Source organism: Scaptodrosophila lebanonensis, unplaced genomic scaffold (assembly GCF_003285725.1).
Source record: "Scaptodrosophila lebanonensis strain 11010-0011.00,11010-0021.00 unplaced genomic scaffold, SlebRS2 tig00000001-arrow-pilon, whole genome shotgun sequence".
In the NCBI taxonomy this organism is placed as follows: domain Eukaryota; kingdom Metazoa; phylum Arthropoda; class Insecta; order Diptera; family Drosophilidae; genus Scaptodrosophila; species Scaptodrosophila lebanonensis.
The window spans coordinates 23,390,490-23,411,734 of record NW_022060529.1 but is presented as its reverse complement, the minus strand read 5'-3'; the positions used below and the strand labels follow the sequence as shown (position 1 = coordinate 23,411,734).

The 21,245-nt window shown below is 39.2% G+C and overlaps 1 protein-coding gene across 5 annotated transcripts in view; it reads left to right on the top strand.

Annotated features, from left to right (window-relative positions):
* The window catches only part of LOC115620072 (myosin-8), a 58,751-nt gene that overhangs the window by 8,771 nt on the left and 28,735 nt on the right, over positions 1-21,245 (top strand). Inside the window, exons 4-10 of one of the 5 annotated variants that reach the window (XM_030513229.1) lie at positions 216-374; positions 3,645-3,761; positions 3,845-4,018; positions 4,207-4,463; positions 4,602-4,848; positions 5,787-5,842; positions 11,686-11,733. In XM_030513229.1, coding sequence (XP_030369089.1) covers positions 3,647-3,761; positions 3,845-4,018; positions 4,207-4,463; positions 4,602-4,848; positions 5,787-5,842; positions 11,686-11,733 — 897 coding nt within the window. In that variant the 5' untranslated portion in view covers positions 216-374; positions 3,645-3,646. Of the gene's footprint in view, positions 1-215; positions 375-3,576; positions 3,762-3,844; positions 4,019-4,206; positions 4,464-4,601; positions 4,849-5,786; positions 5,843-11,685; positions 11,734-17,506; positions 18,127-21,245 lie in introns of those variants that run through there. The other 4 variants (XM_030513230.1, XM_030513231.1, XM_030513234.1 and 1 more) reach the window with 4 other exon arrangements.

The window sequence follows — 21,245 nt, the reverse complement described above, 5'->3', positions numbered from 1 at the left end:
ATTATCTGTATCTGTTCTCCCTAATTTTGCTTTTCATCTAACTTGCGTATCATCTTGCGTTCGAACCACAAACACATCGACGACACCACAACAACAAAACGCTACAAACACAACAAAAACAACAACATAAAATACACATCCGCACTCATATCACATTGAAAAACAAATACTGAACACCATTCGTTTCGAATCGAAATCGAAATCAAATGAATTAGCCAATACAGCTAAATGCTTTTAAATTAGAAGCGCAAGACAATGGCATTTGGTTGAAACCAGCATCGGAAGCAACTTAAAGGTCGTGCTGAAGGGGCGCACGAACAATTAATTCAAGGGGAAGCGACAAATTAAAAGCCTCAAACTGGATTACAATTATGGTTAGCAAGACAGCCAGTCGCATATCACAACACATTATTCGAAACACAAGTCGTTCTAAGCCCAAAAGCCCTGGGATCCTCCTTTCAATTCACCCTTTCGTAACATTACTAGAAGATTAGTTAGAAAGTTAGGAGTTAGGAGAAGTGCATCCACAGCCGGTTTAAATGGCTTCTAGGTAGGTCCTACTCTACGGTACTCAGTTGGTTTCAAATGAGATAATGTTTTAGCTTTCCTACGTTTTGAATACACAATTCTCATTCAAGAAGCCTGAAAGCGGACCAAACTATCTAATTTTGAGTTTAGTTCCATTAGAAAGGTAATATAGTCGCTAATTAAACGGATGCTGGAAGATATGATTTCTCTTACTAATTTAGTTGAAATCGAAGAAGAATTGGGTAGATTTAGATCAGTTTATTGTCTTAAAAGAGTTGTTAATGCCTAGTATTTATATCAGCGATTTTTAATAGTTTATTCATAAAATATTGTATACTGGAAGTCGATTGTTTGCAAGCTTCGTAGATTAACGCAACAAGTTTTAGAACTACATATTTCGACATTTTTGTAGTATTGTCGTTTTAATTAGTAGTAGTTAATACTATACTATACTTTTGAAATATTACATTTTGTACTATATTGTTTTAGCTTACTCTGGATGGTGTAGGGGTATACAAGTATTGTTATTGCACGTTAGACTTAAAGTTAAACGTACATGAACATACATACGGGTTTATGATCAGAATGATAAGCCAAATCCAAGTCCGTCTGTTCCAATCACTACCCTTCCTTTAACTTGGCACCGTCGACTTATTGGGACGAACACAGATGTGGAGATACTATATATTTATCACAGAAACGATATATTTTAGAGAGGGGGCTTAAAGAACAATTTTGTTCTCATACAGAAATTATAATTGTGAAATTGAAAATGCAAAACACTGTCGTTTGTAAATACACCTAATACTGTTAGTGCACGGTAGATTGGTTCCAGAAGAGAAGTGTAAAAAATCCGTATTAAAAAAGACATTGATCACATTGAAATGCAAAAAATAGGTGATTGGTTCCTTATCTCTAAGCCTATTAAAATCAGTGAAAAAGCAAGGATTTATGTTTATTTTATTAAATCACATATGTATATAATGTGCATAACGGCCCTTATAAGAATGGTTTATAGCTGTTGTTAGCTGGGAATGTTTTTATTTATTTATTTTGTGTTACTTTAAATCGCTAAATGCTAAATGGAATAAAATCTTGAAAACATAAATTACATTTTTCATGTTCAAAAGACCATGTAAAAACAGAGTACAAGTAAGATGCATTAAATTTAATTAAATAAGAAATAATGATTAAGGGTTAAATATTAGGGTTTTTAGTGCTCTAAATATGTACTTTAATACCAATTGTAGCTTCAGAGATAAAGCGTTGAGGCAGAACATACAAAGAAACACACAAATTAGTCCAAAGGTAAAGGTCAGGTACGTAGGTAGTCGAATTTCGCGAGCAACTCAAGAACATAATGTTCATTTAATTAAAGCCAATAAGAATCCTATAGAAGTTTTCTTAAAGAACAAAGGTAGTGTAGGATTAATTCTTCAAAGTTTTCCTTTGCACCTCTGACCGTAGCTTTTGTCTGACAAAAACTGTCACTTCAGGCTTCGAATTTGCGTCTCAGTGTCTGACAATAGACCATAGGATATATAGTTTAAGTGTGTTTAGTGACTTTTAGCTTTCAGTTCGGCATTAAACTCTTCAACGTTATAGCCAATAATAAATTATACATACGTTTTGCTTAAATCGAAAGTTATGGCGATTGCTATTAACATTTTTAGTGAAGCCGCCTTCTAAATGGCATCCACCCAGGTAGCTACAGTTCTCCCGGAGTACAGCAAATGCCACTTTTGGGGCAAACTTTTGGCAGCATTTAGCACCAGCCGGTAGTCGTGCGCGCGAACTATCGAGCGAGTCATAAATTCAAACAAAAAGCGCTTAGCACATAAAATGGCCATAATATGGAGGCGGCCGGGCAGCTCATGTGACATGGTCAAATAAAACTCAATTAGGTGGTAGGGAAACGCGCACTTTGTGGCCAACTAATTAGCGTTTCAACTTTTCAGTTAAGCTCGGCCCACACTCAGGTGAAATTATGGTTATTATTGCCAACCATCCATTCATCTAGCCTGCCAGCCAGCCATTCAGCCTGCGCGTAGACATTGTTACCTAACTGATGGATGGCTGTTGGATGGGGGAAGGCTCAAGAGCGGGTTGCTTGCGGCTGCCAACAAATATGCAGGCAAATTTATGACTAATATGGAAACCAAAGAGCGTGAGTGACGTGCAAGGACATGGCAAAGAAGAACCGCAAATTAAGTTTCGTGTGCCGGCAAAATCCTCAAATTGCAGAATGGGGGGAGGGGGGGGGGGGGTGGTTTGGGGTCGAGACTCATGCAAAATGATTCCGTGCTAACAAAAGTTAGTTTATGGCACACTCTCGCCAGCAGACTGCCACTAGCCCACACACATGCCCCATGCCTAAATACTTGTACATACATACTTACAAGTATATAGTACGAGTAAATATATTTGTAGCTACCTGTAGTTGGGCGTGCACATAAAACCGTAACTAGCTAAAATATGAGAAGGTTAGCTATGGCAAAGGATAGTGTGAAGGGGGAAGGGCAGGAAGGGCAGGAAGGGCTCCAACATTGCCAACATTGTGCTTAGCTTATGTGCTTTTTATATCCCGCATACACCGTACAACAAGTACTCGTACATACAAGTAAAACAGAAATAACAAAAAAACACGACAAATCATTTTTCGTTTCTACTTTTGTTGATTTTTTGCATTACTTGCTTTCCTTACGTTTTGTTGACATTCTTTCAACACACCTTAATACTAACCCTTCTTTGGTTCGCCATTTGTGTACCCACACAGACACGATTTAGCGATTTAAAGCGAGGCGACAATCGCTAGACACGAATTAGCGCAACAAAGCAGAAATTCCAAAACGCAACTTCCTTCTACTGACTACTGTGCACTACTAGTTTCCACTACATAGTTCTATAGATCTCTTGATTTCTACTCAACCATTTCTGTTTATTCTTGTTTTTGGTTTCCGTTCTACTTCGTTTCTCTACACTCACGCACACCTATACACAAACACCCACCGAACACACACACACACACACACATGCTCGTACATGCAGAAGATCCACCAAAAACCGAACCCGTCATCCTCATTTGATCATCGTCATGAACTCTATGTGAATTTCAGCAATGGGCAGTCCATACTATCGCGACATGGATGAGCCCACAAGTCCTGCCGGGGCGGGACATCATCGCAGCCGCAGTGCCAGCAGACCACCGATGTCACACGCCATGGACTATCCAAGTAATATACGAAGACAGCGCTCGATGGCACTATCGCGTGCCAAATCCATTTTTAAATAACTCATTTCCCCTTTTGTTGCCCAGGAACCCGCTATCAATCGCTCGATCGAGGTGGACTGGTGGATCCACACGATCGTGAGTTCATACCCATACGGGAGCCTCGCGATCGCTCACGCGACAGATCACTAGAGAGGGGTCTGTACCTGGAGGACGAGCTCTATGGGCGGTCGGCGCGGCAGAGCCCCAGTGCTTTGGGAGGTAAATATAAGACTTCAAATTATTCGGATAATCAAAGCGAAGGATACTCTATGCTCACTATTCATCAAGCACTATTGAAATCTTTTAATTTTTATTAGCTTGTGTTTCAAAGAAAATCTAAAATTTAGATTAGATACTAACATGTTCATTCTTGCCAACTTATTATATTTTTCTGCGTTGTCTCCCAGGCTATAATACGGGCATGCCCACCTCAGATCGTGCGTATTTAGGAGATCTTCAGCATCAGAACACAGATCTGCAACGAGAGCTTGGCAACCTGAAGCGGGAGCTGGAGTTGACGAATCAAAAACTTGGTAGTTCCATGCATAGCATCAAGACCTTCTGGTCGCCCGAACTGAAAAAAGAGCGAGCATTGCGCAAGGAGGAGAGCGCCAAGTATAGTTTGATTAATGACCAGCTCAAGCTGCTCAGCACAGAGAACCAGGTGGGTGGAAACTATGAGTTTTATCAAAAGTACTGTTAAATAACAACAACTAAACTATTTATTTTTTATACGATTATGTAAAAATACACGTATTCGTTGTGCTAATACATTATTAATTACACGCTTCTATATTTTCAGAAACAAGCGATGCTCGTGCGGCAACTGGAAGAGGAGCTGCGGTTGCGCATGCGGCAGCCGAACCTGGAGATGCAGCAGCAAATGGAGCAGATCTATGCTGAGAACGATCATCTGCAACGGGAGATTAGCATATTGAGGGAGACGATCAAAGATCTAGAGTGTCGAGTTGAGACGCAAAAACAGACGCTAATAGCGCGTGATGAAAGCATTAAGAAATTGTTGGAGATGCTGCAAGCCAAAGGCATGGGTGAGTAGTGGAACCTTTTAAATCTGTTCCATTGATTTTCCCTCATTAATGAGTGTAGTACAACATACTAGATTTCACCAATTTTAATAAATCATTTAACTATGCAATGTGATTTGACTTCAAAAATGTGCCTTTCTTCTTCGTATGTATATTTTTAATAACAAATCTTGCATTCGTTATTCACATTCAACACTATAGCCAGAGCTGATTCTCGGCTTTCTTCGGCTAATAAACAAATGCAGATAATTTTTCTCTCAAAACGAATCATAATATTGCAAATAAAGTGCAAAATCAGAACAATATAGCCGTTATAAAGTGTGCACTCTTTGGACATAAAGTTTCCAAAAAAGTGTAGCATACTTATCTGCTGTGTCTTTATAGTCGAGTACTTGGAATGCCCAACTAGACAAGGAAATTTTCTTTTGGTGTGATTCTGAGCCTTCAGAGCAATTGCTAGGGTATTGTCGTGACCTTAGAGCGGTTTCACAATATGAAAGTCATGATATTAAACTTCTAATATAACACGTGTTAAAATATGGCACTTTCTAACTGATTTATTAAAGGTAATTTTTCCATTAGGTTATTAATCACAGATCTTGTTGGAGAACAGAACATAAATCCTACATATGTTCCAATCAAATAATGTTAAAATACACTTTCTTCACTTATTTCGATTCATAACTCATCGTAAAATATTTTGAACAAGTTAATAAAAAAGCTGATGACATCATTGAACCCTACTTAATAAGTTCCTCGTATACCATATATGAGCTTAGATTAGTTTTTATTTTACTGATGCAAAAACGGCAGAACATTTTAAAGAAAAGTCCAACAATTCTTTCATTGAAACATTTAAAACATTTTACAAGCTCTCGTATCTAACAAATATTACAAAGGAACTAATGCGATTTTTCCTTGGTTTTTCCTCGCCCTTGCAGGCAAAGAAGAGGAGCGTCAAATGTTCCAGCAAATGCAAGCAATGGCACAAAAACAGGTAAGTCGTTTGCCAGTTTTTTCATATCGCGTTTCCAACATGCGTCGCCGTCCTGCGCGCCGCCCTTAATTGCCAATCGACTCTCTCTCTCTCTCTCTTTAACTCTGTTTTGTTTTTGTTTGTTTGGCAACAATGCTCTTGAAAATGATTTCGTACACAAACAGAAATAATCCAGTACAAACAAACGAACATGAAAATTTCTTTTTTCATTATTTTCCATTCGAACCAAAAACAAAAGACTTTAAACAAGCAACAATAGCAAATGTGTTATCTGTGTTTTGTTTTCCCCCCAACGCAGCTAAACGCAAGCCTTTACTAAACGCTATATAATACAATATACAAGTACACCTACCACCTACCTGCCTTATAGATGTGCAAGATGGTGCCAGCACCAACACCAACACCAATATAACCATTTTTTTTATCCACCCAATAACTATCTGCTTCGTTTGCTTTGCTCAATTCCTTTAGTACAATTTCTGTGTTTTGTTTGCTAGCGTTATCGTTGGTCGTAGCATTTCTAGATTCGCTTTTGATTTTGATTATATATATAATAATGCACACACCTACTTCACATTTATTACATTAATGACAAAAAACACCATTACAGACCCATCTTAGTAGCAATTGATCAATTTATTCGTATTTGTGAAATGGAGAAACGTTCGCGACTAGTCTGATCGTCACTTACATATGAACATTATAATTCCTACATTCCTTTTCAATTCTTGTTCAGAGTTTGTATTTCAATGCGTAATTCCTATTGTAAAATGTTACTCCAGGTGTGGTTTCTCTACCAGAATATTGCGAGTTCGCCTAAAAACTTAACATCTGGTAGACAGATATTTGGGTTTTCTTTTAATTCTTTTAGTTAATAGGAAGTGGAAAGTACAGAATTCGAGAATAGGGGTAAATAGAAAGTATATAATACTGGAAATAGAAATAGCGATCTCCCTAAATTACTTATTAATAGAGGATTAAAGTAAGCGAAACAAGATTCAGATTTGCATTAGCAATTCATTTGCTTCGCATGGTTAATATCTGAACGAGCTGCCATTATTGTAATTAACATGCAGTGGAACAGACACAGACAGACAGACAGACAGACAGACACAAACACAAACACACACATCCACATGCTAACACATATTTGCACTTAAGTGTACACTCGCGTACATAAATATTAATAAGTACTTTCGTATTCATATACTTGTATGGGTATATATGACTACTTTGTCATATTAGTTTGCGATCGAGCGAAAACTCAGCTCTGCTTTTTGTCGTTTCTGCTGGTGTTTTCGTTCCTTAAATAATAACGCTTGGTGTTCTTTGGTTAGGTCTTGTGCCTTATTCACATCATGTCTCGATTATTAGTCATTTGGCCTACAAAGTGGTGCATCAGACAATGAAATGCAATTCGAGTCGCAACTGAGGCTTATGTGTTGCATACTGCCTAACATGAATATCAGGCGTCATGTCGAAACTGTTTGCAACACTTTCCTTATCTGCTCGTCCCCATTTGTTCTCTCAACAACAATGTGAGCTCTAGTTTTGTTATTTACGATTTGTTGGCATTTATGACAAATAAAATGCATTTATCTTTTCAAGCCTGCTGTGCTCCCAATTCCCAATTTTATATGGCCATAGAGTGTGAATAAAGGAAACTCCTGCTGCGTCTTTGTCGCCAGTTGGTTGCACTTTGAGGCGCTGTTGAAGGCAATTTCAAGCACTGTTCCTTGTTTATTTCTACCCCATGGGGAGGACGAGTAATCAAATATAAGCCAGAACTCGTTTCTGCTCCACTGCCCTATTGAAATAGCAACACATATCCCAGCTACTCATCCAACTAACACATAAGCCAGGATCTGGTATTAGTTTTGCTGTCATTTATTTATTTGATGTGCTGCTAGCACCATGACAATCAAACGTTAAATGAATAAGTCTACTATTTATAAATGCAATAGGTCTTTGCTTAACTATCCAATAATGTCTTTAACGCGTAACTGAAAAGATTTAGTAGATGTTACAAGTATAGCAGGAACATAAGAATAAGTTCTTATTTAAGTTATTGCTTATACTGTAAACGACAAATATTTGATGAACAATATAGGGCTGCTCTTAAGATCGAATGTATTTAGTGCAATGAATTAAGTAACTGATTAAAGCTTTGTGGATGTTTGAATAAGAATCCAACTGTAGAACAAGCAAATAGTATTTATAAAAAAAAGGAAAATACGTTTAACAATTGTAGAAGCTGGCAAATATTTATATTTACAACATTGAGGAACAGTGTGGACTTCAAACCAATACCAAATGGCAGACAAATTGCTTTGATTGCGCAACATGTAGTTCTTAAATTAAAAACATCATTTGGATTTAAAAGCAAGTATTTCACAAGCAATGCAAATGCGTTTTCTTCGAGTGTAGGCAGCTTTGCATATCAGTATGTGTATTTTTCGTGCCTTTGTTGCAAGTACGTCAACCCGTCTACACTTTATTATCAGGGGAAATTTGTATAAATTGCTTGCGACACACACGCAATGTCTATGCGTGTTGCCACTTGGCTGCATTGCTTGACTGCAATTTATCAGCAGCTCACTAGCTAGCTGCCTGCCTGCCTGCCTTGCTAGTTGTCCACTAGCAGGACTATTTGTGCAGACAGTCCTGCCAGGCCTGCAGTTGGTGGTGGCGCATTGAGGAGTCTCAAAGGACGCAGCAAACAAAACAGTGTACTTATTGCTGATAAAAGTTTGTAATTACGCATGCCTGCCCTTAGACAGTATGCTTAAGCACACACACACACACACATATATAGTATATGTATACATATAAAAATATATGGCCACACACTGCGTATACAGAATATCGAGCAGAAGCCAGAAGCTACTGTCGTGGGGCGCTTTATGTTCCCCACCATGGCCATGGAGTGACAACAAAAGCGTCGCCAATCCATGCAAAAGCAACACAACAAGCGGCAATACACACACACACACACACACACACACACGCACACACAGACATTAAGGCCTGAAGACGGACCGAGACAGGGCGACAATGTCCATTGGGTCACATAGTCGTAAATAACCTTCATGAAAAGTTTCATTTAAAGCTTCTTGGTGGCACAAATGGTTCTGCGACGGCGGCGGCCGGACAACGCATCGAGACGCCACTTACGTGCGAGTATAGTATACTTGTTTGTATAAGTATTGAGATTCTTGTACATCAAGTCCAATTTCCTTTCAGTGCATAAGCATGCCCAACATCCTTCGTCCTCTTGGCAATTTCTTCATTTCTTCATTTATGCGTGGGCCGGGCCGACAAACTAAAAATGATTCACAATGGAAATGTTGTTATGGTAGTTTCCACGACAAAATGTAACTTAATAAATAAAGAAATACGGAAAAGTAAGAGAGAAAAATGGGAAAAGTGAACAGTGAAAAGTGAAAAGCATGCCAGCACATGAAACGCCTACATTAAAGGGAGTGTGTGCGGCTTACCGATGCTTGAAATTAATTTGTCACTCAGGGGGAGGGACGGGGGATAGGCGGGCTGCGAGGCGGACAACAGTAATTAAAAATCGTCAGTTGAAAATGTAGCAAAAACCTCCTCTTTTTGTGCCCCGTTTTCCGTCGATTTCGATGGGCGGCATTGACCGGCGCATCGCCAGCAATTAAAAGTTGTAGCGCGTTGCGTATACGCCATGTTGCATCATTTTGAATGGCAAAAAAGAGCAGGAACCCGCTATTACATGCTGTTTTCGAGTGTGTTCGTGTGCATTCGTATGTGTGTGTGGATGTGTGTGTGGATGTATGTGTATGCGTGTGTAATAGTGTGTTGTAGGCAGCCACACGATTCGAGGTCACAGCGTTTTTCTCCAATTTCCACATTGGCACATGCTGTGTTCGGCCTAGTTTGTCCGAAGCCGAATACCAAAAAAAAATCCCCAATTTATTTTCTATGCCATCTACGCTAAAGTTTAATTAATGCTGCACCTATTTTATGTATCTGTATTTACAACAATGACGCATGTCTAAGCCAGGGAATAACATTTCTTTTTATTTGTTTTGCTTCATTTCTTTACAAAACTCGGCGAAGTTTAGTGGCAAAGTTTTATCAGATGTTTAATGTGAAAATATTTGCATGCTGCTTAATAGGCAATGGACGAAATTTTGAAAACTTTCGAAACTAATTCCATTTTACATTTCACACTCATCATCAGTTGTTAGCATAATTGTCCACAATTGCAGTAAGCCAGCTTTTGAACAGTATTTCATTTCTTTCTAGATTGAAAATAAACACGTATACTTGTTAAACATACATATTTGTATAGGCATATATATATATATAGACCTGTAAAATATATGTATTTTGGTTTGGAAAATTCTAGTGTGAGAAAATTAAGGATTTTCTTAATTCACATTTAAACATTCTTTCGCGTCAAGCGACTTTTCTTTGTGGAAATCTAATATTCCCATAGTTTTCCTAAATTCTTTCTATCCAAATATATTTAAAATAAATGTTTACTTCATTTCGTCTTTTTATTTATATTTTTGTATTTATTGCTTCAGCTATTAATTAATAAGTATTTACATTTCAAATTATTAATGGTATTTAGTATTTAGTTTTGTTTTAAGCTTTTTTTCCTTATATAGGCCGTCTTCTTAAGGTCAACAAATTAATAAATAAATCAATAATCTCATATTTTGTACAATATACTGCAAAAATCACATTATATAGTATACTGTACATTGATTTAGTTCGGTCATATATCGTTAGCAATGCTTTGGCTTATACAACTAAACTAAAAACTTGCACTTCACGATATTTCGTGTTAAGTTAAGCGATTGTATAATTTTGTGTATAAGCAGTTTGCTTCGTAGATCTTACTTATTTCCAGACTTCTGATAAGTATTCAGTTAATAATTTCATTCAGTAGTGTCGCGCTGCCATCTTCCAAATGAAACAATCAAATAAAACCTAAAATTAAGGTACAATTACCAAAGAGAAACTAGAGCTAGAGTTGATTTGAACGGATGATCAAATATTTCATATATGGATATGGATAGATCTAATGCGAATATAAAGGCTTTGGTCTTTACATCTTGCTGATGAGAAGCAACAATATTAACTATAAGCCATATAACCCGATAAGGGTTTCTTTATTATATTCAACACAAAGGAGATATTTTAATGTCTATACAGCTTTTACAGCTTTTTTAAAAAAGGTAGCTTTTCCTTATACCAAGATCTTTCAAGATTTTTTTATATTTAACGTTTACGTATTTCTACTTATAATGCAAGAAAACCAATTATCGTAATCTAGAATATTTTATAAACACAAACACTGAAATCTATGGTAGTCTGAGGCAAATCCTAGCTCGATAGCTCCCCAACTTGCGGATAATTGGGATCAATTATTTGTTGGCAAACAAAAATAAGTAGGGCCATTTAAACTTTAGCGGCATTTTCTAAAAATTATAGTATTGCCTTTTTGACCTTGAAGTGACATGTCCTCAGGCCCTCTTATACAACAGAAGAGTCTATCGTTAGCTGCTCCTCTGCTTAAGTCTTGCTCTAATCGGCTTGCGTGTAGACTCCTGCCAGAAGCCTATATACATATATACACGGTTGGATTATTTGTATATCACGACTTTTTATTAACATTTTTGATGGCTGCTTAACTGGCGCCAATGTGTCTGCGTGCGCCCGTCTGCCCTTGCAAACACACATTTCTATATTCATATGCAATGAAAACGCACATGTGTATGTTTGTATAATCGACTATACTATATGTACATATATGTACAATCGACTTACAACACATCTCCACCGACTTACAACAGCTTGATTTGGAGCGTGAAATCAAGAAGTTCGCTCAGGAGGAGCAGGGGGTGAGTGGCGTGGCACACGACTGTGTGCCAACATACTTTCTATATACGTATATATCCACGTAGTCTTTCTCGATACGTCGAGTATGTGTATGGCTCGTTTTTATATTTCTATCTCCCTCTGCCTTTAGCCTCAGCCTCGGCCCTCTGCCAGACGCCAGCTGCCTGTAAGCTAAAGTTCTATTCCTACCAGCGAGTCTCATGTGCAAATATTTCTAAAAGAGCAGCCAAGCGGAAGGCATAAATTTGCAAATGCAGCACTACTCGCCCCCCCTCCTCTCCCCCCTCTTCATACTCCTTTTAGGCGCGGGGCTAGCTACACAATATCCCACTATCCGGCTGACAAAGGCAGCTCTCGAAATCAATTAGCATGTAAAGCGACAGAACGGGTCCAAATTCGAATCAAGGCCACAGCATATACATATCAATATTTATGGACCGACGCCGACCAGTATCCGCATTTTGAAAACGTTTCTAGCTCTCCATTAGGCCTCAAGCCCATTACATTACGCTGGTTCGGAATGCGTATACATAGTTAGAGTATTCAAACATTCATGTTGTGTGCATGTCAAACAAACTACACGCTTGCAAAAAGCGGCAATTGCTGAATTTTAATTAGCATGCCAAACACGACTTGCCACAGAGCAGACGGACAAGGATAAGCCCATGTATACGCATAAATAATGAAGGGACGATGTGTGGGTGGCCGGCCAAAGAATCTCGTTATTACAAGCGCACACCGGGAGAGAAAAAGTAAGTCCAGCCACTGCTTTTCTTCCAAACACTCGGCGAGAGAATTCTTATTGTGGTTGGTAATACTAATACCTTTCTTATGATTGAAGAATCAATTCCCATTCAACATTTTTTTCACCACTTATCGATCGAAGATAAAAAGGCCTTAAATAAAAACCCCTTATCCTACACCATTAATGTCGCCAGCATAGTTTACTTTATTTACTTGCCATTTAACAATTATTTTCCAAAACAAACTTAAGTGTCTTGTAAAGCTCAATTTTATATTCATTTAAGGCTCCTTGTCGTACACAATAATGACCATATTCGCTTTTTTAGCATTGCTGCTTCGATTTATTGTCGTTGACCATATTTGTCCATCTATTCGAATTGAAAATCGTAGATAAGGCTATTTTAAAACAGAGTGAGTAATGCAGGAACAATATGACTACCTAAAAACATGTTTAGGTTTGGAAATCAGTTAGATAAGTTATAGCAAGTTATGCCAAGTATGAGATTTGTTCTTTAATCAAACATGAAGAAGTTTATAGCCCAGAGGAAATAGTACCTGCTTTCACACTCGACTCAAACGTTGAACTCATTTTTTTTTTTTAATCCTGATTTGTTTTTCAAGTGTATGCGTGTATGAGTTGCGGCTCAACTCTTGATGTATTGTGTGGCCAAGGTGGTCCAGGGTATTGTTATGATAGTGGGCATAAAACAATTATGCGGCCTACCGCAAAATTCATTTTGCCGTCAGGCCACACAAAAATCAAGCCACAGACACACACACAGATTTGTTCACGAGACTTTCCCTCGTCATGCATGGCATATAATACTATATGGCGGTAACAGCATGCGCAAGCTAGCTGCGTGCGATGTCCTAACTCAATTTTCCGAGCCGCATAATAAAGTTTTTGCACAGTTTGTGACTTGCTCTGTAGCTCCTCAATGGGCAATCGCAATGCAATTAAGAAGTGTGCTTTCTGTTGATAGCATTTCGTTTATTTGAATTGCTCTGAGAGCACCGTTCAGCAGGCAGAAAGTGCAGCACTCGACGGGCTGCCAAATGAAATGAAAACAATTAAGGAGGAAGCGGAAATGCGCAGTAAAGTGAGCTGGGCCATGCCCCCATGACCCCAAAGCCATTAAAATGCTTCAGGGCGTTTGTGTGCTTGCGTGTGCTCTTGTGTGTGTGAGTGTGTGTAAGAGAGTGTGCGAAAAAAGTAGAACATTGACATACAAACATTACACACGCCCCCACAGCATTGACGCCATCATTGGTGACCATGGTGGCTGTGAAAGCGGTGCGCTTAGCTCTCCATTGTTAGTTCTCGTCTTCGCACCGGCCCAAGCCCCAGCCACAGCCTATCCATTATCCATTATCATCATTGGCATTCCTCTGTATTCTAGATGTAATTTTCAATTGATTCATCGATTTCCATGCAATTGAATTTCAATTTTATATGGCTATATGCAAACATTTAGTGAGCTGTGCGTTCCCGTCTGTCCACTCCTTCTGCACGCCTCACCTTCTGCCCACCGGAGTGGCACATTGTGGGATCAGCCACCACATGCATAGTCCGGCATGAATGCAACCACAGACCATCTCTCACAGTCACAGTCACACACCCGCAAACACACAGACCGCAGCCAACTTAATGAGCTCGGAGCTTGGCAGGCAATTATGCATGGCTCGCCTCTTGCAAACGTCGGAAATCGCTGGTATACTAATCTTTGTAATTTACATACATTTATTAAATGTTGCATAATAATTGAAGCGCAAAGCTGGGCGATTTTCTGGAGTCGATTAAAAGTTGATTAGTTCACGGTGCAGGAATTAATGAAAATGCATTGGATATGGTACGGTATATTATAGATAATAAGGCTTTAAGCAGTGTAAAGTTCAGTTACTACTGAAACACGTAAATGATTGGATGGAACTCCTTCCTCCTTAAGTGAAATCAATTCAATAAATTAGTTGACGGTTCTTGCCATAATTTGGAACAAATAATAATAAATTAATAAACATGACAAATATACATAAATATTTATGAACGGAACAATTTGACATTTCTTAAAGTAAGGATGACCCGTACACAATGTTTGCTAGATATTTTGTATCGATCTATGTTCGTGTATATCTACACAGAAATAATGCGGGATGGGTGCGCATAAGAATAAGGCTCAACTCGTTGTCCTTAACGAAGAACAAAGCTTTTCCTTTTTTGCTTTACAACTTCTAGTCCACAGCTACCAAAAAGTATGCAACATTTTTTATCGCAGCAATGTGAAAAATCACAACTAGACCTTGCCCTCGCTAGGAACGTGTTTAACAAGCCATGTACTCCATACAAAATAAGGGGTTACCTTCCAAGACTTCGAAAGAGGCATACAAAATAGTTTTACTGCTTAAATTTATAAGTTAAAAAAAAATAAAAGTAAACAGAGAACATGTTTGTATAAAAAGAAAATGGAAATTAATTTGGTGGCATTTATAATCAGAGCAGTTTTCGTAACCAATATAGGGCTAACCAAGGCTCCCCTTCCGTTGCAAAAATACAGTAATTTTTGAATGTTTAGCGGCTCTTAAAGCTTCATAGTAACGCCCCTGATATGGTTTATTTTCGTTTGCTGCCATTGCAGACTCTGCAATTTGTATAATTCACTTTTTATCATATTATTTCATTTAACGGTTAAACCATTGCGCTTATCACAAAAGCTTAAATCTTCGTATGTGCGCGTCTGAAGAAGTAAAACTTTTCTCACTTTAACAACAATGTATGTATGTACTTATTCTTACACTGATATCGTAGGAAGAAGGACTTATACACACATCTCATGTGTGGTGAAACATACTATACATAAAAATATTTACGCATCCATCGACAAAATACAAAAATCAATTTTGGCAGTCGTGTAAGGGCAAAGTTTTTTACTGTATTAAAAGAGAAAAGGTAGCAATTTTATAATCGTGTAAGACCGAATTCGTATTAAAAAAGTTAGTGTTAATCGAGGGCTAGGTGTACATACAAATGCACATGCAATTTAAAATGAAGAGGAATACGACTTTTATATATAAAGCTATAAATATAGGATGGCTACTTAAGCTTACATAGCCTAAAAATAATCTAACTAAAGTACCAATTATTTAAGATATACATATCCATTGCATTTGGGTCGAGAAAGTCTTATTTCAGCTGTCAATCAATTTTTATAAGTAATTTATACTCCTTTTAATTTTAACTCTTCTTTGTATTCTTTTATGAAATATTAAAATACTTTTGTCGACGGATTTGCGTTTAACACACTCGCCTCGCATTTCAGTAGCCACGATATAACCCACTTTAGCAACCAAACATTATATTCAACGTATCTTCTTATGTGCCATTTTATGAAGCAATTTCCTCAGCCGTTCAATGGCGCCTGCTAACGCGCTTAAACTTCCATTTCCCTCATTCAAATCGCATCACAGTGCAACGGCAAACATTTCATCGTACACACTAACACTCCAACATACACACACACACACACACGCGCGCTCTGCATGCTGTGGAAAAAGCTGTCACTGCCAGCAGAACTTCTAACAGCTGTTAGCCCACACACAGGCATTCTAGTGTCATCTGCAGCCTGCACTGCAGCAGGCAGCAGGCAGCTGGACGAAAATGCAAAGCTGGCAATGCTGGAAGAGAGCGTAAATGCAAAAGTCAAACCTGTGAGAAGGCAAGTGCGAGTAAAACTAACATTTAACACAAACTGCGCTCGGTGATATTGGGCCAAACATACTGTACACGTAATAACAACAACGACAACAAATGCCAACATTGGAGGAGGACACACGAAGGGCCAACATGCCGTCAATCAATAAAGCGTAACCCGAACGATGTGCAAGCTTTTGAGCACAAAAACGTAAAAGCTCTGCGGTCATGCGTCCAAACTAGAACGAGCGAAAGTCTAAAAGCTTTCCATGCAGCTGCGAATGCAATTCTGACACCCGCGCACCAACACTCGCAAACACACCCACTTGGCAGCTCACACGATGAGTGCGCTTTTTGAGCTAAACTAAGAGTGTGTGTGAAGCATAGCCGCAATTACACTCAAGCAACGAGCTGTTGGGCAAGCTTCGGGCCACCTGTCCGACTGGCTGGCCTCGTGCGCACGAAAGCTTCGCAGGCGCAGACAGTTGTATACGCAACGTCTTAGCTAACAAACACGGGGCACGGATCAAGAGAAAGCGTCACGCGTACGCACAGTGTGGCAGTCGGTGTGTGGCATCCACAAATGATTTAGGCTGCTAAAAAATATATTTGTTAACTTCACAACTAACGGCCACCTCGCCTGCTGCAAATTAAAAAATCTCGTATATACAGCGTGTGTATATATCTAAATAAAACGTGGCGCGCGAGCAATTTAGAAAATACGACGCGTGTGCTCGTGTGCAAAATCACAGTATATAAAGCAAAAAAAAAAAAAAAAAGTCATTGAGCGAAATCCTTCAAAAGGATGTAAAAAAAGAAAGCATTTCATATTGTGCCTTTATTTGTGCGCTTTGCTAAATTAAAGTGCAGGCAATTCATATTATTATACATATGTATATGGATGTGCGTATACAAATACAAATGCATTCGTATGTGTTTTATGTGTAAGTGCTTGGCCCAAAGCGTTTTTAATGTTTTCGTAGCGAAAACACAAATAAAAGAAATTCACAGCACTGCGCATAAAATCAATAATTTTGCTTAAGCCAAAGAGCCAGCCAAAAATCTGTGGCACCATCAGCCATCAACCATCACTACCATCAGCAGCAGCAGCAGCAGCAGCCGCAGCAGTAGTAGCAACGCCAACTAGCAACAACAACAACAACAATAATAATAATAATAAGAGGAACAACAAAAGCAATAGCAATAGCAACAAAAACAACGAAATCGGCAACAAATTTTGCCAACTGCCAGTTTGTCTGCCAGCAACATCGTCTTCGTCTTTATCGTACTCTTCTTCTTCTTCCTTGGCATCTTCATCGTCGTTACCATCAGCCACTTTTTCGTCTTCTTGTTCTGTTTTTATAATATACATAAACAGTTACTGCGTTCGCCTGTGTATGTGTGTGTGTGTGTGCGTGTGCGTAAATGTGTGCGAGCGTGTTTCTATGCCAAAAGGTTACATTAAACAGACAACGGAGAAGAAACCACGCTAAGAAGCAGGAAGTCCAAGATAATAGACAAAGCAGATACGAGGAAGTTATTGTCTGACACAAATACATGCGTGCTGGCAACTGTTTATTAAAATATTACAACACCAACACATATGCTGAGCACACACACACTCGTACAGCGTAATCAGCAAGACTTAGCCACCGCCATCTTCATCGCCATCGCCTTCGCCTTCGCCACCGTCACCGCGCTGGTGGCAGCCAGCAAGTTCAAATTACATAAATAGTAAATAGAAAGCTTCGCAAGTACAACGAACTGCAGACAATTGCATTTTGCCAGCCATAGCAACTGCACTTCCAACAACAACAGCAGCAAAAAAGAGCGGCAACAACAGCAACACTTGCAGCAACACGAGCAACGAACACTACAATAACAAGAATATTTTAAAGTCAAGGCATAAAGCAGCGCCCCACAGCAGACCCACAAACCTATGGACAATGCCTATGTCTACTATAAGGTATTGTAGTTGAGCTGCCTTTTAGCATAGAAAAGAAAATAATGCAGCATACGAAACGACGCACGTCAATTACATACCATGCCATGCCATGTGTTCATATAATCAAACAGTCAGTCAGTCAGTCAGTCAGTTAGTCAGTCATTCATAACTTCCAATAAACGAAACTTCAGCAAAGCCATCATCAACATTCAACAACTTCAGCAACCGCAACAGCAACATCAGCGTCATCATTCTCATCAACAACAACGACAATTGCGCACATCATCAACTTTAATGTCATTTCATCAATAACACAACTAGAATAACAAGAAAAAATATCATTTTAATGTCATACTCGAATCTCTGCACATCACCAACGAACGTTCAAAACTCAATCATCGTTTTGTGGCTGTGTGTGTGCAGCTGTGTGTGGCTGTGTGTGTTTGTCAACAGAAGTCAAACAAACAACATTGCAGAATGTCTGGAGCAGTAAGCAGCGAGCGGCTCGTGCTTTAAATTAAATGATAGACATCATCCATCGCTCTCATATACGCTCACACTGACTCACCCATTCACCCACTCACCCACGCACCCACTCACCCACTCACCCACTCACTTGCTCTCTGACCAACAGTTATTGCAACGCGAGCTGCCATCCCTATGTCCTATCACTCCGCAACGAGCGCGCAACATGAATAACGTTTACAGCGACTTTGACGCCTGCCTAACACGACCACCTCCAACTCAAACACATACATATTGTATAAGCACCCACACATGCAGCTACTCACTATACACGTATACACTAATAAACAGACACCTGGACGGTGCACTTTATGCTCCGCCTCTGTCTCTGTCTCTGTCTCTGACTCTGCCTCTGCCGCCAGCCTGGCTAACATTGTTAACAGCGCGCTGCATTAGCGCAGCATAACAAAGCAGAAGAGTAGCGGCCAAAGCCTCCCATGTAATTCGTTTGCCTGTGTGTTTGTGTGCGGGTGTGTTCGTTAAGTTTGTTAGCGTGACATTTGAAACGTGGGACCACACAAAGGAGTAGTAATAATGGGGAGACGGACGGTCGGTCGGTCGATCGGTCGGTCGCTCGCTCGCAGGCCAGCAGCAGCTTGTGCAGGCAATTATTTATAGGCACTTGCAGATAGGCGTAGTTGCGGAAAAGTTTTGTTCAATGCCCAAAACCAACAACGAACAAATAGCTCTGAAATTACACTCACACGCACATACACATACATACACGTACTCACATCCTGTCACGCCATAATCCTATAACAGGCAAGTGACTAAAGCTCTTCAGTGCCGCAACCTGAGACTTTTTTATCCTCCTGCAATTCCACCAAACCTATCAAAAATGGATCAATTTATAAATGAAAATTGAAATTTATAAAACTAAATTATTTCAAATAATTTGTTGAAAATTTAAAGCATATTCTTATGCTAATATATAAATATATTTTCGACACTTTAAAAAAAAAATGCATTAAGTAAAATGTTCGCCTGTCAGGAATTGCTGATACTGGTATTATTAGAAGAATCTTTTAGAAACAAATTTTTTAATGCAAATTTTTAGGCTTTATGAAATTTCTTCCTTTTAATTTAAATACCATACCTAATAGCTTTTATACATTTATCCAACAATTTCAAATTTATATTTAAAATAAATTATCTAGGGCTCAACTTTAAACCGTTAAACCGTGCATTTTATTTTAAATCCTAATTAATCTTTCTAACTGTGGGTGGGTAGATACTAAGTTCGTGTAAAAGAATTTCAAATCGATGAAATAGAACGCTCCTCAACACTGGCCTAAACGGCGGAAACAGTATTATAACTTCACCATCTGTGTATTCTTATAATTGACGCAGAGTTGTGTGCCATTTCTTATACTATAATTTATAAATGATATGGATTTATTATCAAAAAATCACTACAATAGCTTTCAACTGGGACATATGTATACGATTGTGTTGCTTGCGGGGGCTCAAAATAATTTTCTAATTTAAAGGTAACATTTTTTGAATACCCACACTTTTTAAGCCAATATTGCAGTAGTTGAAGTGAGAAAAAACCATTGCATACTTTTGGGAACATAGTGCGGCGCTTAAAGGCGTACGCATTATAACTCGTAATTAGTGAAATTTGGCAACATGGCCATCGAAAGAATGAGCTCAAGTGCACACATACACGTTCCCGCTCACGTACACACATACATAAATATGTACATAACAGTGACAACAGTCTATTAAAACGTAGAAACGTGCAGACGTGCACATGTTTGTCCATGACGTACGAGCTGGCTGTCGCTCATTAGCAAAAAGCTTTAACGCGCGCCACAATTGTTCCCTATATCCGAGCAGAATCAGCGAGCTAGCGAGCGTAAATCATTCACAAACACACACACACACACACACACACACACACGCGCGCATTAGTCGCCTGCGCTTTGTTTCGACTTGTCTGTTGAGCTCTTCCTACTACGTACAAAGAAGTGTATGTGCGAATGTGTGTGTGCGTTGGGGGCTGGTACATGCAAGTTATTGTTCATCTCCCGTAAAACGAGCCAGAAACAAGATGCAAGGGCAAGACTGGCTGCCATGCAACGCACCGAACGCCATGCACTTCATAAATGTCACTTGAAATACATTTTGTCTAACCAAGGAACCCCCCCACACACACACACATATCGTACATGCTTGCAACACCCGCCCTTGTGCGGCACGTGCGTGCATTAGGGTCTGCAAAATGAGACAATTGCCAGCCAGACAGCCTCACCCCTGGCTGCCGCTTCCCAGTTTTCCAACTGTCCTTGCACCAGTAACAGCAACATCACTCGAAACGTGATGATTTGTCATAATTACAACAGGCCCAAACACAAATTTCTACATACTGCATATGTAGCATGAATCTGCGTTCGAAAACATTTCGCAAGCCATTGCAGTCGTTCTTCTTGCTACTGTGCATGTCAAAAAAGTTTATCTTCCCACTTGCATTTAAAAACTTGTTGTCTGTCCGGTATAAATAATTTTCCAGCTGCAATGCGGCATGTTTGGCAGGACGGGCATCCGCAGAAACTACTGCAGAGACTCAGGATGCATTTCTTTCTCATGTCAGTGGATTATTTTAAATACCC